At 37.4% G+C, this 27,847-nt stretch overlaps 1 protein-coding gene and 1 pseudogene across 1 annotated transcript; one reads left to right on the top strand and one right to left on the bottom strand.

Moving 5' to 3' along the window:
• LOC127644513 (piezo-type mechanosensitive ion channel component 2-like) overlaps positions 1-6,039 on the top strand; it is a 125,002-nt pseudogene extending 118,963 nt beyond the window's left edge.
• Positions 6,040-11,515: 5,476 nt separating this feature from the next.
• Positions 11,516-27,302, bottom strand: LOC127644531 (gamma-soluble NSF attachment protein-like). Its single transcript, XM_052127730.1, has 12 exons — positions 27,076-27,302; positions 26,379-26,446; positions 26,162-26,246; positions 25,848-25,865; positions 21,391-21,421; positions 21,198-21,307; positions 20,910-20,976; positions 18,535-18,605; positions 18,253-18,331; positions 16,262-16,341; positions 15,629-15,758; positions 11,516-13,558 (listed from the first exon to the last, which is right to left on the bottom strand). Exons 1-12 carry the CDS (start codon positions 27,129-27,131, stop codon positions 13,418-13,420), a joined length of 936 nt encoding a protein of 311 aa, XP_051983690.1. The 5' UTR covers positions 27,132-27,302; the 3' UTR covers positions 11,516-13,417.
• Positions 27,303-27,847: the final 545 nt, after the last annotated feature.

Genomic DNA, 27,847 nt, shown 5'->3' on the forward strand with positions numbered 1-27,847 from the left:
TTGCAGCCGATCTTCACAATGAGTGCTCAGCAGACCCATCTAAAGGATGTCAGTTTTGATAACTTTGAGGCATTCAAACAGGGCTACAGATCTAATGCAGTAAGTAGTTAAAATAGTTTACCTAGTGTTCATTATTGAATTCCTGGTGGTCCTTTGCATGAACAATGCCAATAATGTAAAAAAAAGAAAAAGCACAATTTCTAGAATGTCAATACAGTCACTGATCATTTTTTTCTCATGTAGGGTGCCATGCAGTTTCTGGAAGCGTATGTTCATGAGGACTTGAAAATAGCTGATCTGGAAGGTAGTTCTAACTCGCTGTGGACCATCAGCCCTCCCAGCAGAGTGAACCTCATTAATATGCTCAAAAGGACTGAGAAGGAATTTCCACTCACCATCACCTGGTCCATACAGAGGTACATTGGTCATCAGTAGGTGTGATCTGGAGCTCCACTTAAAGGGTTAGTTCACCCAAAAATTATTATCCCATAATTGACTCACCTCAAGCGATCCTCGGTATATATGACTTTCTTCTTTCAGCCAAACACAATCGGAGTTATTTGAAAAAATATCCTGGCTCTTCCAAGCTTTATAATGGGAGTGAATGGTACCTTAGATTTTGAAGCCCAAAAAAGCGCATCCATCCATCAAAAAAGTTATCCATAAGCGATGTGTTTTTGTAAGAAAAATATCCATATGTATAACTTTATAAACTATAATAACTGGCTTCCAGTAGCAGCCGTCCGAACGTTCACAAGAGTCGAGTTCCAGCGTATGACGTACGCGTAGCGTAAGCTCCGGTGAGAAGTGACGAACGCGGAAGCGCAGAGGATAAAGTAAAACAAAATGCCGGTCACGAATTAGAAGACAACAATGAGGATTTCTAAAGAAAAATGTCGGGGGATTTTGATATAATTGAAGAAGAGATTGAGTTTTTTGCCCAGCCCTATTTGTTTGAACCGGAGTACACCAACCAGGAACACCGGGAGATGGAGGAGGCTGCAGCTACAGCACAAACAAACGAATTTGGTAGGTGGAGAGTATGGGAGACGTGGTGGTGCTCATGCAGGAAATGCAAGGTAATGCCAACAGAGGCTGAGAGTGTTTGCTGTCATGAATGGACGAATGGACTAAAACTCACTTCTTTTTGGCATTTTCCTTTGCTGTAAACAACACGCGCTTCCACGTTCGTCACTTCTCACCCGAGCTTACGCTATACCTATGTCATATGCCGGAACTCGACTCTCTTGTGAACGTGCGGACGGCCGTTACTGGAAGCCAGTGAATATAGTTTATAAAATTATAAATATGGATATTTTTCTTACAAAAACGCATCGCTTCGCTTCAGAAGGCCTTTATTAACCCCCTGGAGCCGTATGGATTACTTCTATGATGGATGGATGTGCTTTTTTGGACTTCAAAATCTAAGGTACCATTCACTCCCATTATTAAGCTTGGAAGAGCCAGTAAATTTTTTTATATAACTCCGATTGTGTTTGGCTGAAAGAAGAAAGGCATATACACTGAGGATGGCTTGAGGGTGAGTAAATTATGGGATAATTTAAATTTTTTGGGTGAACTAACTCTTTAGTCAACATGAACACACCAGCTTGCAGTGTTTCCAAGCTGGTGCAAACCAATGTACAACTGCAGAGACATTTTCCAATAAACATATTGTTGGATTTGTATTTTTTTTTTCAAAATCTGTCTATAGTGTTGTCTGTATTGTTTAAATTGTTTGTTTGTTTTTTTTCCATTAGAAATCTCACTTTAGGTGCCAAAGCTGAAACTGCCACAGGCAAACACAATATCAAACTCGACAACGGGACCAGACTTAATCTAAGAAATCTGCTAAATGACAGTTTAGCATCTAAATCTGTGTAAGTTCAAGCTTCTAAACTCTCTCTCTCTCTCTCTCTCTCTCTCTCTCTTTCACTCTCTCTCTTTCTCTCTCTCTCTCTCTTTCACTCTCTCTCTCCACTGTACAATTATTTAGCAAATACTTAAACAGATGGTTAAAGGGATAGTACTCAAAAATGAAAATTCTGTCATCATTACTTGACCTCATTTTGTGCCAAGACCATTTCGCTCTTCTGTGGAACACTAAAGAATACGTTTGGCACAATGGTAGTCCCATTCATCATTTACTTTCACTGCTTGTTTTTTCCATACAATGACAGTGAATGGTGACCGAGGCTAAAGTCCTGCCTAACATCTCCTTTTGAATTCCACAAAAGAAATAAAGTCATACAAGTTTGCAAAAACATGAAGGTGAGTAAATGATGACAGAATTGTAATTTTTAGGGGAACTATCCCTTTAAAGGAAGGTTCAATACAATTATTTTCGACAGCATTTATGGCGTAATATTGATTACCACAAAAAATTATTTTGACTTGCTTTTAAAAGAATTATAAGCTTCACACTTTTGCCTTTTAAACCCTCTGAAATTTGACTCCATTGAGTTCCATTGTAAGTGCCTCTATGAAAAAGTGGGACGAATCGAAATTCTTTTTTGTGGTAATCAACATTATACCACAAATGCTGCTGATTGAGCTTAACTTGTATTGAACTTGGAATATTCCTTTCAAGAGTCAATGTCAAAACTAAAATCAATTTAGAGCGATTAGTTTTATCGCAAGGTTAGATCCAGTTTCTTTTTTTTAAGACAGCGGTGCACGGTATAGCAATCATCTCTATAGAAAGATGAGTTTAAAAGAGAAATGTGTGTCTTTCTGCCCATTTTTAAATCCAAAATCTGACTTGCAAGCGTACACAGTACTTAAAAAGACACTGTTCCGCAATTTCCACACTCATTAGGGAGCATATTAATGTTATATAACTGTTCCAATAATAAGACAATTTCCTTTTCTTAAGGATTAGACTGGAGTAATAACTGCTGAAAATGGGACTTTGCCACTGTGTGTAAAAAGTGAATATTAAAAAAAACCTATTTGAAAATTTGAATTTATATATAATGTTTATGACAGTATTTTTGAGAGAGAGCAATTCAAAGGCCTTTTGTGGGTTTGTTTACATTTGAATTTTTAACAGCTGGAGTTTGAATTAATGAGCATTCCATTGACCCTTTTGAGCATTCCATTGACCCTTTTGAGCATTCCATTGACCCTTTTGAACATTCCATCATTGGTCTATGGGACTTTTCCCATTTTTGAATGTCCGCTGTGTGAAAGGCTGATCAGTTAGAAAAGACAGCACACTATTCCAGAACAGTCTGAAGGTCTGTGCCGAGTTTGGTGGATGTAGATTGAAAGCTCTAGGATTAGCGTTAGAAATGTTATTGGTTTAGGGATTTTTGAGAGGTTTGAAGAGAAACATTTATAAAGAAAATTGGGCTAAATGGTAAATTCCAATGTTTTTTTTTTTTTTTTAAGGCTCATCAAAAATGTTTTTCCACGATACATCAGAGCACCAAGCGACTCCAACGCCAAACCTATTGGCCAGCTTTATCGCGGTAATACACCAGTAATATCTGTCCTATTAAGACATTTAATATGGCTAGGTTTTCAGTGTCATTTTACAGCCATCATAAGACTTAAAAAATGCCTCTTTCTTTTCTCATTCTATGTTGTCTCTAAGATGGCAAATTTATGGACATCAAGCTGTTTCTCAAAAAGACTAAAGAAAACAGTTCCAAGGGCATTCAGGAGTGGTGGATAGTGAATCAGACTGAACCTGGACCGCTAGAGAAACGTGAACCATCTAGAAAAAAAAACGCTTCACATCTGGAGCTTTATGTCTTTAGTGATGAAGTCAGTCCACCGAGTCTGGGTTTTCTAGCTGGATACGGGTGAGTCACAGAAAATGCACATTACTGCTTCTGTTTAGTGTTTATTACTTTTCGTTTTTTAACATGCTTTCTAAAGAGTTCAAAACTATTTCAACTAAATTGAAAGTTTTCTCCAATTTTGTGTCATTACTGTAATAGAGAGTAGAAAAAAGACATACTGTCAACTTAAAACAAGTCATGTCATTTTTATTTGTTAGTGCTTTTCATTGTGGGTTTGATCAAAAAAACGTGACTTTATATCAGGGGTGGACTGGGAAGAGAAATCAGCCCGGGATTTTACATAGAAACTGGCCCAATAGTTGTTGCGGGGTAGTCGATGTCCTTTTCTGCATATCGCTGCCCCTTCGGCATATCGCGGCGCCATTTTGTGGCCCATTCTGAATAAGGCAGCGGCTCATTTCAGCTCGTTTCACGGCCGGCCCGGTTCTCCTGATGGCCAGTCCGCCCCTAATCGACCCAAAAGTGTGTCGGCCCACCAGGAAAATGCCCGAAAATGTCAAATTACCAATCCAGCCCTGCTTTAGGTTATATCTTAAAAAAATACATTACATATACCTGTATGTATATATATATATATATATATATATATATATATATATATATATATATATATATACATTAGAATTAATGTTAGTGCTTTTATAACATTATAAATTTCAATTTTTGTCTTTAAACCCTCCAAAAATTGTCCTCATTCACTTCCATTGTAAGTGCCTCACTGCAACATCGATTTTTGCTTTTTTTTAAAGAAAAGAAAGGACGAGTTGAAATATTTCTTTAAGGCAATGTGGATTCAGTTAAACTGAGTTTAATTCATTTGGATTGTGTTGAGCTGAATGTAACTTCCTGTACGCAGGATTATGGGTCTATACATGTCGGTGGTTCTGGTTATTGGAAAATTTGTGCGAGAGTTCTTCAGTGGAATCTCACACACCATCATGTTTGATGAGCTGCCGAATGTGGAACCCATTCTCAAACTCTGCACCGACATCTTCTTGGTCCGAGAGACAGGCGAACTGGACCTGGAGGAAGACCTGTACTCCAAGCTCATCTTCCTCTACCGCTCTCCAGAAACCTTGATCAAATGGACCAGAGAAAAGAACAAGTGAAGATGAGACTGGTCACCTTCGGATTAACTCGGAGGTGCGACAAGCTCCAAACTAACCACGAAAAGCACAAAGCAGGAATTTTGCTATCAGGTTTGTGAGTGTACAGTTTGACTGAACTAAACAACCGTTGTTTGTTCTGATAAAAACCCACTGGCCCTCACACTGTCCCACAAGTCTGGACTTCACCCAGTGGACGACGTCTCTGGATTTCAGTCCCTAATGCTTTTTTTTTTTTTTTGAGGGGCTTTTTTTGATGTTATGAAATGTGGGGCTTTCAGGCATGCATCATTTTAAATACAACCTTTGACTTTTGGGAGTGCATGCAACATGGGGGTGGTCCTGATGACCTCTTGACCCTCACACTAATGGCGGAGACACTAAAATCTTGCAGCGATCAAGCCCAAGGGTGTGCTGTGAATTATGTGACAATCTATATGCCTTATTTTATTTGTACAATCAACTAAATGCATCATTATTCAACACCTTTCTCAGGAATACAAATGGAACATTTCATCACATGGAGGCTTCGACTTTTTTCTCGTATACGATGAAGTACGAAAAGTAGCATTCCCAATAGTAATAACTTTCTTCCTTTGAGACTTTAAAGATATCGTCTGTAATCTATGAAAACAGATTTGGGACAAACTTTAGTGTTTTATAAGGCCTGAAGTAATATATCGAATTTTTCGTAATTTAAGGGAGATTGTTGTCGCACTATAATTAAAGGCAATTTCAGCAATTCTGGATTACTATTTTTAAAACTACTTGGGTAAATTATCGAAATGCATTAAATTGAATAAAAACGAATTTTAAGATCAGTTTCCACAGAAACTCGTTCTGGTCATTGGGTCCCATGGAACATGGGCAGTTCGTTAAATTGTTCGTTAAAATAATTTTCATGTTAATTGTTACAATGCAACAATTTGTGTACAATGTTTAACAAACAATTTCCACAGAAATTCGTTCTGGTCACTCGTGAATGATGCCAGACCAAATATTTGTGTAAAAACATTTTAGTGTAAATCGTTGTATTGTAACAATATACGTGAGGCTGGTTTTACCAAAAAAGTACACAAAATAATTTAGCTCAATTTACACAAATTCATTCTGCTCATATTTCATGAATGGGGCCCAATGACCAAAACTAAATTTGATGTAAATAGTTTGTCAAAAGTTTTTTACGTAAATTGTTGCATTATAGCAATTAAACTGAAGATAGTTTTACGAACAATTTACACAAATTCGTTCTACTTGTGTTTCATGAATAAGGCCTAATGACCAAAACAAATTTGTGTAAATTGTTCGTAAGTAAATTGTTGCATTGTAGCAATTAAACTGAAGATAGTTTTACAAACAATTTACACAGAATTTAGTTTCCATTTCATGAAACACGAGCTGAAACAAAATTAGTTGTAAATTGTTCATAAAACCGTTAATAATGCAACAAATTGTATAAAACATCCATCCATCCATCCATCCATCTTCAACCGCTTATCCGAAGTCGGGTCGCGGGGGCAGCAGCTCCAGCAGGGGGCCCCAAACTTCCCTATCCCGAGCCACATTAACCAGCTCTGACTGGGGGACCCCGAGGTGTTCCCAGGCCAGTGTGGAGATGTAATCTCTCCACCTAATCCTGGGTCTTCCCCGAGGCCTCCTCCCAGCTTGGACATACCTGAAACACCTCCCTAGGGGGCATCCTTACCAGATGCCCAAACCACCTCAACTGACTCCTTTCGACGCAAAGGAGCAGCGGCTCTACTCCGAGCTCCTCACGGATGACTGAGCTCCTCACCCTATCTCTAAGGGAGAAGCCCGCCACCCTTCTGAGGAAGCCCATTTCAGCCGCTTGTACTCGCGACCTAGTTATTCCGGTCATGACCCAACCTTCATGACCATAGGTGAGGGTAGGAACAAAAATTGACCGGTAATCGAGAGCTTTGCCTTTCGGCTCAGCTCTCTTTTCGTGACAACGGTGCGATAGAGCGAGTGCAATACCGCCCCCGCTGCCCCGATTCTCCGGCCAACCTCCCGCTCCATTGTCCCCTCACTCATGAACAAGACCCCGAGGTACTTGAACTCCTTCAAGTATAAAACATTGGTTTAGAAAAAAATTTAACACTGCTTGTGTTTCATGATTGAGGCCCAATGACCATTTAAGTTGAATATATGACATGTGGAAACGGCTAGTAAAATTAGTAGTTAACAGGTAGATTAAACTTTAAGGCATGAGCGATTCATAGATAGTTAGTGTTATAAAATATGCTTTGCATATTTAATAACGCTGGGAGTTGTGCTCATCAGAAAGTTGTTTGTACATGGGAATAATCTGACTTACATTTGCACTACATCTATTTATTTGAGCAAAATTATAGGCGGGGTTACAGTCATGATTATGAAGTACATTGATATGTACACCTTTGGCAGTCCAGTCAGGAAAGAGCTTCCTCTGGAGCAGAATATCATGGATGTATTGTACCAATGGAGTCTTTATTAGGTTGTACATTACATTTGCCATTGGAAAATGTATGATATGACTATTAATGTAAACTCCACTCTGATGGATTGTGGTTGTGTTGTGATGCTTGAGGTGAAACCTGAATATTGTTTTAAGTCCAGTAAAACATCCACCTCCAAACTATGCATTAAAGACAATGTAGCATGAATGAAAAACGAATGTTTGACATGAAATGCTTTCATTATGTGTGCATAACTTTTCCCAGCAACAAGAAAATAGGGGGAAAAAGTTAACTGTGTACCTGGATGAAACAGGAAATGGTTTTAAAGGAGTTTATTAACTTCAATAAAGCATATAAATACAGGACAAAATTGCATTTTATTTTTGAGTTCCACTTTTAATTTACACTGGCGGCCAAAGGTTTGGAATAATGTACAGATTTTGCTCTTATGGAAATTGGTACTTTTATTCACCAAAGTGGCATTCAACTGATCAGGACATTAATAACGTGAAAAATGACTATTACAATTGGTAAAACAATTTCGGAACTTCAAAGAGTTCTCATCAAAAAATCCTCCATGTGTAGCAATGACAGATTTGCTGATCCTTGGCATCCTAGCGGTCAGTTTGTCCAGATACTTGTGTGACATTTCACCCCACACTTCCTGTAGCACTTGCAATAGATGCGACTGCCTTTGTCAGGCACTTCTCACGCACCTCACAGTCTAGCTGATCCCACAAAAGCTCAATGGGGTTTAGATCCGTAACACTCTTTTCCAATTATCTGTTGTCCAATGTCTGTGTTTCTTTTCTTTTTGTTTTTCTGTTTCAAAAGTGTCTTTTTCTTTGCAATACTTCCCATAATGCACCCCTGATTCTTCTCTTTACTGTTGTACATGAAACTGGTGTTGAGCGGGTAGAATTCAATGAAGCTGTCAGCGGAGGACATGTGAGGCGTCTATTTCTCAAACTAGAGACTCTGATGTACTTATCCTCTTGTTTAGTTGTACATCTGTCCTTCCACATCTCTTTCTGTCCTTGTTAGAGCCCGTTGTCCTTTGTCTTTGAAGACTGTAGTGACACCTTTGTGTGAAATCTTCAGTTTTTTGGCAATTTGAAGTATTGTAAAGCCTTCATTCCTCAAAACAATGATTGACTGATGAGTTTCTAGAGAAAGACGTTTTTTTTTGTTGCCATTTTTGACCAACTATTGACCTTAAGACATGCCAGTCTATTGCATACTGTGGCAACTCAAACACAAAGACAATGTTAAGCTTCATTTAACGAACCAAATAGCTTTCAACTGTGTTTGATATAATGGCAAGTAATTTTCTGGTACCAAATTAGCAATTAAGCATGATTACTCAAGGATAAGGTGTTGGAGTGATGGCTGCTGTCTAGATACTTTTTTGAATAGTGATAGTGCTGTTTTTACATCAGTAATGTCCTGACTATACTTTGTGATCAGTTGAATGCCACTTTGGTGAATTAAAGTACCAATTTCCTTCCAAAACAGCTAAATCTGTACATTATTCCAAACTTTTTGGCTGCCAGTGTATATTGTTCATACATCTCAAATAACACATCTTTTAACCCTTGTGCTATGTTCCTCAAAGTATCTGAACCTGACCGTCTGCATGATCTAAAAGAAAACGTGATTCATCAGACTAGGCCTCATTGGCTACCACTCCTTGTGTTCCCGGGTCAAAATGACTGACCCATTTAAATGGTTTATGAATCTCACATAATCCATATATTATCTCTAAATATTGCATTAGATCTTTTTTTCATCTTGATTTCAAGTTACTAGAACAGGTTTTGTACCTCTTTTTGTAATTTATTGACAATAGGCCTATGTAAAGTATTCAATGGAAAGGAGGAGGCGAGAACCGGCTTGACAATATAAATCATAGTTTAATGGTAAACTTAAAAGACAACAAAAACACACATGACGGACATGTCCGCTAACGATCTCTCTCTCCCGCACGGCCCTCTGCAATCAGCCTTTAAACCTCACGGAGGCATAATTAGCCTAATACGGGACCGGGTGTGTAGGATCATGACCCGGCCCCGCCCTCCGCCCTGCCACAGCATAAATTACCTGAGCTAATGCAACTAAATTTTTCCATTAAAAAAGCATTTTATCTGGATATTTTACTACATTAAATACCATACATACTATTTTCTGTCCTGTAAGGCTGGCACCCGGATGTCGTAAATGTCAAAGAACTCTGCGAGAACCAATTACCTATATCTCACCTCAGGTCAATTTAGGCCTGTTCTCATAAAACACTCACATCTGCTCACTCTCTCTCCCCCTTGTCTCCTCCACAAGGCACACACACAGACACACAAAATATATATGTGAAAATGTAACAAAGAAAACCATGAAAACAAATAATGTAACTAGGCATGTTTGGTATCATTTAAAATGTCTCAGTGCGACTGGTATAATGGTCTCTTTCCCATGTTGATAATACTAATGGTAACAAAGTTATAAGGTATTTTGCCAAATGCTGTATAATTCTAGAGGTTTGTCCCCTTTCCTGCCTGTAAGTTAAGGTATGACCCCAGGACTTCCAAATTTAACCACTCCCAAAATTCCCTTTGTTCATGGTTTGGATATTTAAGGAAAGCGGGCCTAGAGCTCGGGAATCTGCATTCAGAACTCCCGCACAGTTGCTGTGTGTAATGACAAAGAACTATAGAGAGGTCAGCTGAGAATGGCCAGATTGGTTTGAATTGACAAAGTCTACAGTAACTCAGATAACCGCTCTGTACAATTGTGTTGAGAAGAATATCATCTCAGTATGCTATTCTGAGATGCGGGTTGGCACTGTTTTGGTGGCACAAGGGGACCTACACAATATTACAGTAGGCAGATGGTTTTAATGTTGTGGCTGATCGGTGTATATTTAACTACTGGAGTCTTATGGATGACTTTTATGCTGCCTTTATGTGAATTTTGGAGCTTCAATATTTTGGTTATCGTTCACTTGCATTGTTTGGACATACAGAGCGGAGATATTAAAAAGAAAAAACAACCTGACCTGCAGCTGTGGGGGAACTAGAAACCATGCAGCACATTGTCAACGAGTGTCCGCTAACTCATTTCAATGGCGGACTCGAGGTTCTACACCTGGCTGAACAAGATGGACATGAACTGTTCTGTGGCTGGGCACGCAATGCAAACGCTAAAAAGAAGAAGGAGGCATGTTAAACGTTATTCTTTTATCAGAGTAAGGTCCTAAACATTCATCCATCCATCCATCTTCAACCGCTTAGCCGAAGTCGGGATTGCGGGGGCAGCAGCTCCGGCAGGGGGCCCCAAACTTCCCTATCCCGAGCCACATTAACCAGCTCTGACTGGGGACCCTGAGGTGTTCCCAGGCCAGTGTGGAGATGTAATCTCTCCTACTAATCCTGGGTCTTCCCCGAGGCCTCCTCCCAGCTGAACATGCCTGAAACACCTCCCTAGGGAGGCGCCCAGGGGGCATCCTTACCAGATGCCCAAACCACCTCAACTGACTCCTTTCGACGCAAAGGAGCAGCGGCTCTACTCCGAGCTCCTCACGGATGACTGAGCTCCTCGCCCTATCTCTAAGGGAGAAGCCCGCCACCCTTCTGAGGAAGCCCATTTCGGCCGCTTGTACTCACGACCTAGTTCTTTCGGTCATGACCCAACCTTCATGACCATAGGTGAGGGTAGGAACAAAAATTGACCGGTAGATCAAGAGCTTTGCCTTTCGGCTCAGCTCTCTTTTCGTGACAACGGTGCGATAGAGCGAGTGCAATACCGCCCCCGCTGCCTAAACAGTTTAACCATAAACAGATCGACACCCTTTACCCCGATTTCCTGTTGCATGTAAACACCTTTTCTGCCATTCTTGCTGCCTTATCCGATTATTCGAGTGTTATGTGCATGCCTGTTTACATTTTGACATCAAAGCAGATTATCTTTATAAATAAGACACTTTTTTTTTAATGAGCTGATTTTTGGTAGTTATCAATATATTTGTGTGTGTGTAAACATGCTCAACTGCAACATGTTCATCATCATTATTAAAACAGTAAATCAGACAAAAAAACAAAACAATGGGCTCATCTGATCGATTAAACCCATAGAGACAGAAAACCTTCACGTTGAATTTCAAATGTGATGGTGTAGCATTTTTTAAGCTTTTAGATTCATCCACTAAATGTGTTTGTTTTTCTAGTTTCCTTTGATTTATTAATCTGTGCTGAATTCATCACAATCCACAGTAAAGTGCACAGTTTGAAAGAACTTCTAGTAGTAGACAGTGATAGACAGTCATTTTTGCATCGTTCACATCGCTCAGCAACACTTGGAATACATCAATGTACATAATGGAGAGTAACATTATATTACACGCTGTATAAATAATTTAACAACACTTTGACAAATGAAAATACATTGATTTTGTATACATGACAACAGTTTTTACATAACAAATTAAAAGAAAACAATTCCACACGTATCATTATTATATAACACATAGTTCACCATTTTAAAGGAATGTTCCAGGTTCAATACAAGTTAAGCATTATCGACCGAATTGATGTTGTTTACCACAAAAATAATTCTGACTGTCTCTCCTTTGGCATTTACAATGGAAGTGAGTCCAGTTGATAAACATGAAAATACTCTTTCAAGTTTCAAAAGTATAGCCACAAGATGTAAACATTCTACATGTTAACGTGATTTATTTTAGTGTGATAAAATCGCTTATCTCTGTAAAGTTATATCCAATATTACTTGGATAATTTGTTGCTATGATGACGCTGATAAACACTTGTGATGAGGAGGAGAGCGTGGCCGGGCCGTGCACTGATTCAGGCTACATCTACATTAATCCGAATGGCATTTTCATTCAAAACGCTCTCCATCCACACTAACGTTTTCAAGCAAAAAAACAAAACAAAACAAAAAAACGTTTTCAAGCGTTTTCCAAAAGTTGCTCGTCCACACTGAAACGTATGAAAATGCTTAAATCGTGTCACTGCGCATGCGGAAAATCCCCGCTGCATGTACGGTCTGAAACGCAATTGTCCTCGAGTTCCGTCGCCGGACACCAATTCTGAGTAAACTTCCAAAAATTACGGAAGCCCTGAACCGCAAGGTGAAAAAAAAAAAGCATAAGATTACATGTTTACTGATAGTGGCACCTGGTGGCCAAGGTTGGTACCGCATTTATGTTTTTGAAGAGAGAAAAAAAAATGTGAGAAAAAAATATTTTTGAAGAGATAATTTTTTTTAAGAAAGGAAGGAACTGAGACACAATTATTTTCATTTTTTTTTTTTTTTTCCTTTTTTCTCTTCAAAAACATAAATGCGGTACCAACCTTGGCCACCAGGTTCCGTAATTTTTGGATCCGTGACCGCAATACTTTTGACGGGATTTTGATCCCATACAAACACATAATTGTGAGTAAAGAAACAGATAAATACAGATCTAAATCAAAACCAATGAAGCTTCAGTACAGCGTTCCTCCTCACTTGTAAACAGCGCTGCTCTTCCATGTGTGTCTCACATGTCAATGTGAGTATGTTCCACGTGCGTGGCGCTGCCGACCAGAAGTGATGATTTAGGATTAAAAAATGACTTAAATATTGATCTTTTATGCACCAAAAGTGATCGTGGTGCTTTAGAAGACGTTAGTTTAACAGCTGGTGTCGTATGGATGACGTTTATGCTGACTGTCTGTGATGTTTGGAGCTTCAAAAATCGGATCACCATCCACTTGCATTTAAAGGACCTACTGAGCTGAGATATTTTACTATTATTCTTCTGCTTGGGATATCCCGAAGGTGAGTAAATTATGATAATTTTTTTCTTCAATTTTCATTTCATGCTGATTTTAAAGCTTTACATTGTCACTCCCACAGCCGGGTCACATAGCAACAGAATTCCTCAAACCCAGGACTTTTCACAAAGGGTGGAAACACTTATGGTATGTACTCATTAACACACACACACACACACACACACACACACACCTCAGGAGGTGAGTCGTTCTCTCAGCTAACACAAACCTCCCTCATAATCATCGTGTTCTTCAGCTGGTAGTGGCGCTCCGCTGCCCCCTTGTGGAGCAGCCGGAGCTTTCTTCTTTTTTCCGCCTCCACCGCCTGGCACCTTCAGAGAGATGGCCAACTTGGCATACTGCACCAAACGAAGTGGAAAAGGAACTATTATTAGCACTGCAGGTTATCATCATATTTTATCCACCTTTAGACCCCAAAATGTGTCACAGCATGTCACAGATACGTATGGAGCATTCTATGATACACACAATGTCTGAGCAATTACACAATTGATATATAAAATAATAATAATAATAATAATAATAATATTAGTAAAAATAGTCTAAATATGAATTTAAAATGGTGCCAAATTTACAGTCCTGCAAAGAAAAGTACATGCAGTAACTACACGTTTGGTCAAATGTACCAAAATTCTGTCTCTAATGATGCGTTCACATACAATGCAAAGCCAGTGTTTCGCGCGATTACATACAAGTAAATGCAAAGATGCGAATAGACGAAAATTCACACCGGGCGAGTGGCATGACTCGAACAAGCGAAATCGCTTCATTCGCATGACGCGTTGTCACGAAAGCCTATCAGCATTGAGATTGTCCGCATGTCACTGACGTACTGACGTAGTAGCTGAAGAAATCTGTAAAAATTGATTAAAGAATTGTTGTAGCGGTGTGTGGGCACCCGGAATTGTATGACACAACGTCTTACATGTACAGAGACCAGACGAATAAAGACATCGCTTGCACTACCTGGTAAGTTCTGAAAATATGCGCGTCTACTTGATTCCAGCTATTGCTTGTACTTTACTATGAACCATGTCGTAGAAGCCCCTCCTCCTGTCCTTTTCCCAAAAAGAAGGGGGAATACTCACGGGCACACATTTAATCCAGCGGTCAAACTCGCGCGAGCAATGCGAGGCGAAAATTTTCTTTGCGTTGTATGTGAACGCACCATTAGACAATGATCTGTCCTGTGACTTAAAAGCCCTTGAGTTTTAGTTTCACTGTCTGTGTAGTTACTGCGTTTTGGCTTTGTAGGGTAGTGTATTAGATTAATGATCACATCACAAAGTTTTGTATTTTTCAAATTTTTGGTAAAACAAAAATCACCGGTTATACTTGACAATAACCTAGTACGACCCCCCGTCCACATGTGGCAACATGGCATGATTTTCAAGTCATGTAATTGTTCTTTTATTGCGCCAGATGGAAGCTATCAGCCACCAATACATGACACATTCTCCTATTTTCTTCATGTTTCAACTTATAAAAGTGTAGCTATTTACTGTAGTGTAATCAACAAAAAGTTGCACATTTACATATGCAAATCAATGGTGTAAATGAGAGTTTATTTTATAGCGACCACAAGGAGGTTACCCCATGTGTCTCTACCCTCCCTAGCAACAGGGCCAATTTGGTTGCTTAGGACATGGCGAACGGTTGCTTTGGTTGCTTGAACCCACGTTGGGCCACCTGGGGAGGCGTGCGGGGGGATGAGGCGACGCGGTGCGGCCGTGGTCGCGCCGGAGGTCACTCACCCCCTCACCCGCACCGGGCGCCCGCATTGCGTTGTGTGTACGGGTGACCTCGATCAGTGAGGACAAACCGCTGCACACGGGTTCGCCTCGGGCCGGGGGACGCCACCACCCCCGCCTCTGCCTCGCTCTATGGCTCGTTCCGTCCGGCCTTCTCACCCTCCGGAGCCTTCGGTAATGATCCTTCCGCAGGTTCACCTACAGAAACCTTGTTATGACTTTTACTTCTTCTAGATAGTCAAGTGTGATCGTCTTCTCGGCGCTCCTCCAATGCCCGCGAGGAACCCCGGTGGGGCTGATCCCAGGACCTCACTAAACCATCCAATCGGTAGTAGCGACGGGCGGTGTGTTCAAAGGGCCCACACTCTGGGATTCAAACTAGCAAAACCACTCCAGGGGTGGGAGCCAGCGTCTTTACCACTGAGCTACCCAGGCCCCTAATTGAGAAATTTAAAGGTAGATACTTTATTGACGTTAGTGCTATAAAACTTTTTTCATAACAATAAATAAATTACACGTTTATTGTTCTCTGTCAAATCTGACCATGAACAAATCACCTATATGTTGTCACAAATCCTAACTACTTACTGCGCAGATATAAAACTGTACATTAGTTATTGTTCTGTTTAGTGTGATTAATGCCATTTAAGTACTCACATCATTGTCCATGTACTTAAGCAAAGGCGAGTTACACACACGTGCCAGATCATCTTCATCCTGCTCGTCATACGCTGCCAGTAACGTCTCCATAGAAACGCAGTCCTCGCTGCCACTGAACCCCGGAAGACTATAGAAAGGTAATACAAAAATGCATAATCATGATAGCACATACTGCGCAACCTCTTACAATTAGAATTTCAGCTAAAAGTTCTCTGAAGGTGTTCAAAGGAGATCGCGTATTCATGTCCAGCAACTGTCGAAGCTAACCAAGGAATTTTGGTGGAAATTATGGTTACCAAGGTAAATCTATGGTATGCAAGGAACAGTAACAGTATGGTGCACCAAGAGTAAAAAGCTATGACTTCAGAAGACTTGGATTATAGCACACGAGTCATATTGTCTACATTTACGCCCCCCACTTATTTGGAAAAGAGCAGCCTGGATATTCCTTTTGTGTTCCACGGAATAAAGCAAGCCATCCAGGTTCGAACTGGCATGAGGGTGAGTAAATTACAGATTTTTTCAATTCCCTTAAATTAGACCATTCAGTAAAACATCTGTTTTGTGTAGAGATTGCAAAGCTACACAGTTTGGTTTCAGCAAAGCAGACAGGAAGTTTCACATTCATACCTGTAACTTTCTCTCACACACTTGTCTGCAGCCACAAAATCAGCTCTGTGGAGATGGACAAGCACCTGTGCAATAGTTTTCTGCAGATAACAACAACAGACATCCAGTGAATTAAACCATCTGTTGAAATTACTGAGTTGTTTTAGTAGATTAACTTGTATTGTTAGTGGCGACAGTAATCGCAAAAAGTATTAGAAACAATATATTTTGTTTATATTGCAAAATATTCAGATATACATATATATACAAATACAAGTGTAGGGAGAGCGACTCGATTGCATAGTTCACAGTGCATCATGGGATTGGGAGGTCACTGAAGAGCTCTTTAGGAGCACTTTGTTCACCACAATTCTCTGATTGGTGGATCTTTCTGTTGAGGAACATGGGTAGTGTAGTTCTCTAGTTGAAAAAACATGGACTGATTGCTTGAACAGAAGCATATAGCATCGATATACAACCACAGAGCTCATAGTAGGTCTGTCTTCAATGGTCTATGTTTTCAGTATGAGAACATAGCCATGACAGCATTGCGGTCGTAGGCTTTTTCTTGTAGTGAGAGAAAGCCACTTCAGCCACCCCCCGCGCCTCGCCTCCTTCCTACGGGATTGAGGCAGGCCCCGGCGATGAAGCGATCGGGACAATGACGGGCTCGTCTGGGTGAACCCCGAAACCCCGCCTCCCGTCACGCTTGTTTCCGTCGGCTCGATGAGCATTCTCCAATGGGTTATGTTTTCAGTGTGAGAACATAACGCAGGCGATCTCTGCTTTCTCGTAGTGAGAGCCATTTCAGCCGCCTGCACGGCGATGAAAGAGACGATCGGGACGCTTTGCGGTAAATCACCGAACCTCCTGCCTCCCGTCCGCACCTGCTTCCCGAGCTCGGGATTAGTGCGGTCCGCTTAACGGCCTACCGTCCAGTCCCTCGAGCTACCCGGCATTGGATGATGACATCACCACTGCATCGGAGAGCGTAACAGCGGCGTCGGATGCGGATAACTCGCCTGGGCCGCCACCTTTGAGTCTGCCACCCAGTCTTAGCCTGACGCACGGAGGTCCGCTATGCTTCCCTGGGCTTAATTGGTTCCGCGGGCATGTGCGCCGCTCACAACCGTGCCAAACACCCCCCAGTTCCTTCACGGACGTGCATGACGAGCTGAGCAAGCCCAGCTTCCTCGCTCCTCCACTCCCGCTACCCTCGGTGGTAGAACAGTCCCAGACCGCTCCCCCCTGCACGCCATGGCCCCCTCCTGCAAGGACGACTCCGCCCAGCAGTCCTCAGTGGTGAAGAAACAGACTGAGGCTATTTCACACATCTTGCCCTGCCGCAAACCTGCCGCCAGGGGCCATGCCCTGTCTGCTCGCCGAGGGCGTCCTCCTGCGGCTTTCAAGAAAGAATGTGGTGCTCTGCCTCAACTAACAAAAGAGAGTGGGCCCATCTCTCAGTCCCAGCGTAGAGCTCCCTGCAGAAGTTGGACGTCCCTCGTCTCACGGACCCCCTCGAGGACCCGGAAGGCTCCCAGGCGCTCCTGGGATGACCGACCCAGAGACCGAGACGGTAGCTCCGGAGCTGGTAAGACCGCTCCGTTCCCCGGTGGAGGGCCGGGAGGAGAATCTTTTGTTAAATTCATTACATTCTATAGAGCTGTTTCCTTTCGTTCTCACGGCACTTTGCTTCCAGGTCTCAACAGTCCCGGCATGCTGGACGTGACTGTTCCCCCCATGACTGTTCCCCGGCCGGCCGGTTCAGACGAGTCCAGAGGACGGCAACATCAGACCTCCTCCTCAGTCATGAACCCGCCCCCTGCCGGGTGCCGGATTAATCTCATGATTTCGAACTAGCAGAATTAAACGGTATTTATGTCAAATTCGGTAATGACAAACTTTGTTTGTCTAGCACACACTTGTGACCGCCAGTTTTAAGTAAACCCATTGCTTACAACACCTTTGATCTCTATCTTGACATAAATGCATTTGAATGTGTGAATTTGGACCTTAAAGCAGGTGGGGTAGTTCTCAATTTCCTTGTACATGTTCTTTTCTTTCTGAAGGGAAACAGCAGCTGCATCCAACCTGTGGACAATGACACACAGTGTCACCAACACATTTTGTAACTATAAGGTCACATTGTGGAATATTATACTGTTTCAAACCTACCAAAGCGAAGAAATTAAAACATCTGATTCATAGGCTTAGAATGCACTTAAATTTAAGTCACAGTGAATGGTGACTTAAATTTGAACTATTCCTTTAATTAATATTGATTTAATCCTCACCTGTGCAGTCGTACCAGCAGTCTGGATGCTTTACCCAGAAGTTCTGCCGCCTCTCTGAGGCGATCTTCATTCTGCACACACCAAAGACCATTCCACATGAGTTCTGCGTGAATATTCAGGACAAATCTATAACAATTCAAATTTAACCCTCATATTATGCTAAAAATGGGTACATCCATGGTAGGGGTCAAATTGACCCTAATTGGTTTAAATACAATTCACCAAAAATCACACTCAACATGAAAAACAGCAAAGGTAAAAACAGAAAACCTTTATTGTGGCCTGTCAGATACTGAAAAACAATATGTGAAATGACCAGCTAACATCATTTCACTAATCATATCAGCAGCACCTGGAAAAGGGTGAACGAGTACTAGTCAGGTGAAATCACTCTATCATGCTGATTGGATTATAAGAGCAGATTGATTGCTATAAAAGGTGGGAAGAATTGCTTCCGATAATTGTGTTCTTGTTAGCAATGGTTACTTCTAAAGAAAGACGTGCAGCCATCATCGCTTTGCATCAAAATGGCCTCATGTGCAAGGAAATTGCTGCAAAGAATATTGCACCTGAAAGAACCATTTACCGGATCATCAACAACTTCAAGGAGAGAGGATCAACTGCAGTGTAGAATGCTTCAGGATGTCCCAGAGTGTCTAGCAGGTGCCAGGACCATCTCCTCCCGAGGAGTCAGCTGGAATCGTATCACCACCAGTGCTGAGCTTGCTCAATATTGGCAGCAGGTTGGTGTGAGTGCATCTGCATGCACAGTGAGGTGAAGACTTTTGGACAATGGCCTGGTGTCAAGAAGGGCAGCAAAGAAGCCACTTCTCTCCAAGAAAAACATCAAGGACAGACTGAAATTCTGCAGGAAGTACAAGGATTGGATGAACGCTACCATGAGTCCTGTGTCGTGCCAACAGTGAAGCATCCTGAGACCATCCATGTATGGGGTTGCTTTTCATCCAAGGGAGTGGGCTCTCTCACAATTCTGCCCAAAAACACTGCCATGAATAAAGAAAGGTATCAAAACGTCCTGCAAGAGCAACTTCTCCCAACGATCCAGGAGCAATTTGGTGATGATCCGTGCATTTTCCAGCATGATGGAGCACCATGTCACAAGGCAAGAGTGATAATGATGTGGCTCGAAGATCATTACATTTAAACTTTGGAAACGTGACTAGGCAACTCCCCGGATCTTAATCCAATAGAGAACCTGTGGTCAATCCTCAAAAGGCGAGTTGACAAGCAGAAGCCCACAAATTGTGATCAACTCCGAGCACTAATAAGGCAAGAATGGATCGCCATCAGTCAGGATTTGGCCCAGGATCTGATATCCAGCATGCCAGAGTGAATTGCAGAGGTTATGAAGAACAAAGGTCAACACTGTAAATATTGACTCTTTGCATATATTTAATGTTTTTGCCAATAAAAGCCTTTAAAACTTATGAAATGCTTATAATTGTTTTCCAGTATACCATAGAAACCTACAAATACTGAAGCAGCAAACTTTGCAAAACACTCTTTTTACCACTGTATTGTAGCTCCTGTCTCTTTAAAGCCCCCCTTTTCCGAAAAGCACAGTCTGCTCTGATTTGTCAGCTGGCCCAGTCTGTTGTGATTGGTCAACCGCTTAGAACATGTGTGGGAAATGTAACGCCCCTTACCATAACTGAGTTTCAGCTCCCGAGGCGTCTTGAGCAGCGCATTCCTGAGGTGGGCATTATGCAAATGTGTTACATAGTAACGTATCTATGTCACGGAAGTAATGACGGGACACTTCAGGCAGTTCAGGAGCAGTGTTTTCTGTGGGAGAGAGTAACTCGCTTTGGCGTTGACTTTGTAACTTTGCAGACCTTTTACAAGCTCAAACAGCTATATTACACGCTAAAGGAAAGGTACAGTTCCAAAAAAAGCATAATAGGGCCTCTTTAACTAGTATTTCAGATTGCCCGAAAATGCAAATGTGAGCTCATATTAACCATCTGCATCTGGCAAAGTCTGTTGCAGAAGCTCCTTTTTACCTTCACAGGGTAAACAAAACAAAACACAACATATATTAAAGACATTTTTTTAATTTTGGATCTGTCCAGTTGCCTTTGAACATAAAAGTGTGTGGGTCAAATTGAAGAAATGATGTACACTCATGTCACGACACTTCAGTGTGTCCAAACTTTGCATGCATGTTCATGACCCTAAATGAGGATTTCAGTCACAAAATTTCAAGGAGAACATCATAGGTTCATAAACAAAAAAAAACTGAAATGGGTCAAATTGACCCACAAAATAATGTTAGGGTTAAATGTTTAAGCATTTATAATCTTATGACTTATGATCATTTATAGCATTATAACATATGTTTTGCATTTTCTCACCTCAAACACAGATGCTGCTTTCTGGTACAAATCCACAGCTTTCTCTAGATCAATCGGCTCAATCAGTCTGTAAAAGCGGATGTCAAATGTTAACACTGGTAATGGTAACAGAACGCATGCCTTCACTAGTTCGTTTTAAAGGGCACTGCGGTGTGTCTAATGCATCATGTCAACTACATGATCTGATCCACAGACAACAAATGCTTCTGTTTGAGATTAAAACAATACCATATATTTAAAACAGCCTATCTTGAAGCGTTTCGACATGTCAGTGGTCTGTGTACTCACTTCCCAGCTCTGTCCAAAGCTATTCCAGCAGTTCCAGAGGTCCCGTTCTCCACATACATGATGCTGGCCTTCTCTATTAACTGAATGGCTTCAGGCATTTTCTTCATATCCTGCAAGTGTACATGACAGTCACTCATTTACAGGTTCAGTCTAAAGGCTATCTGTAAGATTCAGTATTCAGAGTAAAACACACCTTTAACATCATGCCTGCTTGTTCATATGACCTGAGAAGAATAACGACATGTTTATTATGGGTGGAAACAGGGTGGCAGAACGTACAGTATGTTAGATGTGTGACTTCCCATCAAATGTATTTAAACAGATCTATACAGCTATAATTTATTAAATACAGGTATCTATTCTATCCTATATACTATACTAACTATAGACAGTGAATATCCATACAAACAATGAATAATTAGTCATTTATAGGTAGCTATAGATTAGAAAGTGAACTACAGATAATAAGTCAATCATAGTTATTAAAGTTTAGATAATTAACTATGGATAATTAGTAAATCATTGATAGTTATTAAAGTTTAGATAATTAACTATAGATAATTAGCAAATCATTGATAGTTATTAAAGTTTAGATAATTAACTATGGATAATTAGTAAATTATAGTTATTAAAGTTTAGATAAATAACTATGAATAATTAGTAAATTATAGTTATTAAATTAACTATAGATAATTAGTAAATCATTGATAGTTATTAAAGTTTAGATAATTAACTGTAGATAATTAGTAAATCATAGTTATTAAAGTTTAGATAATTAACTATAGATAATTAGTGAATCATAGTTATTAAAGTTTAGATAATTAACTATAGATAATTAGTGAATCATAGTTATTAAAGTTTAGATAATTAACTATAGATAATTAGTAAATCATAGTTATTAAAGTTTAGATAATTAACTATGAATAATTAGTAAATTATAGTTATTAAAGTTTAGATAAATAACTATGAATAATTAGTATATTATAGTTATTAAAGTTTAGATAAATAACTATGAATAATTAGTATATTATAGTTATTAAAGTTTAGATAATTAACTATAGATAATTAGTAAATCATTGATAGTTATTAAAGTTTAGATAATTAACTATAGATAATTAGTAAATTATAGTTATTAAAGTTTAGATAATTAACTATGGATAATTAGTAAATCATTGATAGTTATTAAAGTTTAGATAATTAACTATAGATAATTAGCAAATCATTGATAGTTATTAAAGTTTAGATAATTAACTATGGATAATTAGTAAATTATAGTTATTAAAGTTTAGATAAATAACTATGAATAATTAGTAAATTATAGTTATTAAATTAACTATAGATAATTAGTAAATCATTGATAGTTATTAAAGTTTAGATAATTAACTGTAGATAATTAGTAAATCATAGTTATTAAAGTTTAGATAATTAACTATAGATAATTAGTGAATCATAGTTATTAAAGTTTAGATAATTAACTATAGATAATTAGTGAATCATAGTTATTAAAGTTTAGATAATTAACTATAGATAATTAGTAAATCATAGTTATTAAAGTTTAGATAATTAACTATGAATAATTAGTAAATTATAGTTATTAAAGTTTAGATAAATAACTATGAATAATTAGTATATTATAGTTATTAAAGTTTAGATAAATAACTATGAATAATTAGTATATTATAGTTATTAAAGTTTAGATAATTAACTATAGATAATTAGTAAATCATAGTTATTAAAGTTTAGATAATTAACTATAGATAATTAGTAAATCATAGTTATTAAAGTTTAGATAATTAACTATGAATAATTAGTAAATTATAGTTATTAAAGTTTAGATAAATAACTATGAATAATTAGTATATTATAGTTATTAAAGTTTAGCTAATTAACTATAGATAATTAGTAAATCATAGTTATTAAAGTTTAGATAATTAACTATAGATAATTAGTGAATCATAGTTATTAAAGTTTAGATAATTAACTATAGATAATTAGTAAATCATTGATAGTTATTTTAGTTTAGATAATTAACTATAGATAATTAGTAAATCATAGTTATTAAAGTTTAGATAATTAACAATAGATAATTAGTAAATCATTGATAGTTATTTTAGTTTAGATAATTAACTATAGATAATTAGTAAATCAGAGTTATTAAAGTTTAGATAATTAACTATAGATAATTAGTAAATCATTGATAGTTATTTTAGTTTAGATAATTAACTATAGATAATTAGTAAATCATAGTTATTAAAGTTTAGATAATTAACTATAGATAATTAGTAAATCATTGATAGTTATTTTAGTTTAGATAATTAACTATAGATAATTAGTAAATCATAGTTATTAAAGTTTAGATAATTAACTATAGATAATTAGTAAATCATTGATAGTTATTAAAGTTTAGATAATTAACTATAGATAATTAGTAAATCATAGTTATTAAAGTTTAGATAATTAACTATAGATAATTAGTAAATCATTGACAGTTATTTTAGTTTAGATAATTAACTATAGATAATTAGTAAATCATAGTTATTAAAGTTTAGATAATTAACTATAGATAATTAGTAAATCATTGATAGTTATTTTAGTTTAGATAATTAACTATAGATAATTAGTAAATCATAGTTATTAAAGTTTAGATAATTAACTATAGATAATTAGTAAATCATTGATAGTTATTTTAGTTTAGATAATTAACTATAGATAATTAGTAAATCATAGTTATTAAAGTTTAGATAATTAACTATAGATAATTAGTAAATCATTGATAGTTATTTTAGTTTAGATAATTAACTATAGATAATTAGTCAATCATAGTTATTAAAGTTTAGATAATTAACTATAGATAATTATTCAATTATAGCGATAGTTTAGAAAGTTAACGATGGATAATTAGTGAATCATAGTTATTAAAGTTTAGATAATTAACTATAGATAATTAGTGAATCATAGTTATTAAAGTTTAGATAATTAACTATAGATAATTAGTAAATCATAGTTATTAAAGTTTAGATAATTAACTATAGATAATTAGTAAATCATTGATAGTTATTTTAGTTTCGATAATTAACTATAGATAATTAGTAAATCATAGTTATTAAAGTTTAGATAATTAACTATAGATAATTAGTAAATCATTGATAGTTATTTTAGTTTTGATAATTAACTATAGATAATTAGTAAATCATAGTTATTAAAGTTTAGATAATTAACTATAGATAATTAGTAAATCATAGTTATTAAAGTTTAGATAATTAACTATAGATAATTAGTGAATCATAGTTATTAAAGTTTAGATAATTAACTATAGATAATTAGTAAATCATAGTTATTAAAGTTTAGATAATTAACTATAGATAATTAGTAAATCATAGTTATTAAAGTTTAGATAATTAACTATAGATAATTAGTAAATCATTGATAGTTATTTTAGTTTAGATAATTAACTATAGATAATTAGTAAATCATAGTTATTAAAGTTTAGATAATTAACTATAGATAATTAGTAAATCATTGATAGTTATTTTAGTTTCGATAATTAACTATAGATAATTAGTAAATCATAGTTATTAAAGTTTAGATAATTAACTATAGATAATTAGTAAATCATTGATAGTTATTTTAGTTTCGATAATTAACTATAGATAATTAGTAAATCATAGTTATTAAAGTTTAGATAATTAACTATAGATAATTAGTAAATCATTGATAGTTATATTAGTTTCGATAATTAACTATAGATAATTAGTAAATCATAGTTATTAAAGTTTAGATAATTAACTATAGATAATTAGTAAATCATTGATAGTTATTTTAGTTTAGATAATTAACTATAGATAATTAGTAAATCATAGTTATTAAAGTTTAGATAATTAACTATAGATAATTAGTAAATCATTGATAGTTATTTTAGTTTCGATAATTAACTATAGATAATTAGTAAATCATAGTTATTAAAGTTTAGATAATTAACTATAGATAATTAGTAAATCATTGATAGTTATTTTAGTTTCGATAATTAACTATAGATAATTAGTAAATCATAGTTATTAAAGTTTAGATAATTAACTATAGATAATTAGTGAATCATAGTTATTAAAGTTTAGATAATTAACTATAGATAATTAGTAAATCATTGATAGTTATTTTAGTTTCGATAATTAACTATAGATAATTAGTAAATCATAGTTATTAAAGTTTAGATAATTAACTATAGATAATTAGTAAATCATTGATAGTTATTTTAGTTTCGATAATTAACTATAGATAATTAGTAAATCATAGTTATTAAAGTTTAGATAATTAACTATAGATAATTAGTAAATCATTGATAGTTATTTTAGTTTCGATAATTAACTATAGATAATTAGTAAATCATAGTTATTAAAGTTTAGATAATTAACTATAGATAATTAGTAAATCATTGATAGTTATTTTAGTTTAGATAATTAACTATAGATAATTAGTCAATCATAGTTATTAAAGTTTAGATAATTAACTATAGATAATTATTCAATTATAGCGATAGTTTAGAAAGTTAACGATGGATAATTAGTTAAGTACAGATGGTTAATGAGTGTATTATAGTGTATATAGATTGTAACTACAGATCGAGGTAATAGTAAATAGATAACATGAACTTACTTTGCTGCGTGGAACAGTCTGTGAATATTATTTAAGAGAATATAACTATTCAATGTGAGAACATAAAACTAAATCTTAACCAAATACTCAATCTAAACAAGTTTCATCATACAGTACAATTCTAACATTTGACACAGTTCAACCAATAAATCATATCCAATATTCAATTTGCATTACAGTATATCATTATTTTGTTGCACTGTTACATTATCAGAATGTGTAATGAATAGATAAAGAGTTACTTTGTAAATTCTGATTGTTTCCGAGTTTGATCTTTAACTGGAGTTATGTGCTGTTATGATCAAGAAGGATACGCTTTGTTGTCTTCGTGATATTCGGCCTCCTTCAGATACGCATCCTTCGCTTGCTCAAATTGCTTTGCGTTTTTGAAAGCCACAGCTAATATAACAGAAAACAGACATTTTGAAAAAATCAGTAGCCTAATCATAACCTCTCAAGTAAATAAAATACTGCAACGTCCTTTATATAAACATGCAACATCTTTAACGGTTTATAAGAAAGCTTTATCACCTGCTTTTGCCATCTCTGAAGCGGCTCCATCATAGTCTGGCTTCCATTTGGTCATGCTGGTCTTTAAACTGCATGAGATGAAACACACTGACGTCAGACCCTCTGAGAACCAGACCCAGTTCCAGACCAATACCAGACTCAGATCCAGTAAAGACCTTTTTGAAATAGTTGACTGTATGTTTTTTTTTTATTGTGCACACTTGTTTGCCCTACACATGCTACTAAAGGAATATATTGAAATTTAGTTTGGGGATACAATTATGATGTTTCTGTCTATGACATACAAACACCACTGCAAGACAAAACTCATTTGTGCAGTTGTGACAACTAGCCCATGTGCTGCATGTTAGGAATGACCCGCGTCATCATATTCCCACGGGCTAGAATTTTAGAATCCTCAAAATCAACATCAGCACCACAACAGCTGTTGTCAAGGTAACCCACAGCACGATTACGCAATCACTGTCGCTGGATAACGTTTAAATGACGGAGCTTCTCACATATCTAGACATGATTCCAGCAAACAAGTTTGTTAAAAATAAACGGCATCCCGTCACCTGGCATTATTAGAGACAGTTTAAATGACAGCAACGTTGAAGTCGCAAGACCATTAGGCCACTGTTAAACCTAGTGTTTGTATGTTACAGTGAAATGAATGAGAAAAGATCTATTTATTCTATCAATGATCTAGTCTCACCATTTCTCCGCTTTGGCGATGTGCTCGTGCGCCTCGTTGATCTTCTGTGCGGCCATGACTCTCCTTCAGCGACCGATCCGCTGTTTTGAAGAAGAAGGAGGATGATGATGCACCGTTACGTAGATTATTCAGAATTTCATTAAGACTTCATTCACGTGACGGTGTTTTTCTACGGGAGCCCGAAAGGAATGCTGCAATGCACCATGCCTGTCTCTCTCTCTCTCTCTCTCTCTCTCTCTCTCTCTCTCTCTCTCTCTCTCTCTCTCTCTCTCTCTCTCACACACACACACACACACACACACACACACACACACACACGCGCACAATGAGTGTGCGTAATAAATATATATATATATGCACCAATGTGTAAATATTTGTATGAACAAAAAGATTCAACAACTAAGACATAAACTGAACAAGCTTCACAGACATGTAACAGAAATGCAATAATGTGTCCCTGAATAAGGGGGCAGTTGTGGCAACCAGCTGCATTACTGCGGTGCATCTTCTCCTCCTCATGGACTGCACCAGATTTGCCAGTTCTTGCTGTGAGATGTCACCCCAATCTTCCATCAAGGCACTTGCAAATTTATGGAGGGAATGGCCCAAGCCCTCACCCTCCGATCCAACAGGTCCCAGACGTGCTCAATGGGATTGAGATCCGGGCTCTTCGCTGGCCGTGGTCGAACACTGACTGTCTTGCAGGAAATCACGCACAGAACGAGCAGTATGGCTGGTGTCATTATCATGCTTGAGGGTCATGTCAGGATGA

Source organism: Xyrauchen texanus, chromosome 6 (genome assembly GCF_025860055.1).
Source record: "Xyrauchen texanus isolate HMW12.3.18 chromosome 6, RBS_HiC_50CHRs, whole genome shotgun sequence".
Lineage (NCBI taxonomy): Eukaryota > Metazoa > Chordata > Actinopteri > Cypriniformes > Catostomidae > Xyrauchen > Xyrauchen texanus.

Excerpts from the sequence above, each read along its gene's own strand:
- LOC127644531 (XM_052127730.1), bottom strand. The coding sequence starts at position 27,131 with ATGGCCGCACAGAAGATCAACGAGGCGCACGAGCACATCGCCAAAGCG. Across the intron at positions 26,447-27,075 it reads ATCGCCAAAGCGGAGAAATG|TTTAAAGACCAGCATGACCA; the intron begins GTGAGACTAGAT and ends CATCTCATGCAG. Across the intron at positions 18,606-20,909 it reads AAGCAGCATCTGTGTTTGAG|AATGAAGATCGCCTCAGAGA; the intron begins GTGAGAAAATGC and ends TGGTGTGTGCAG.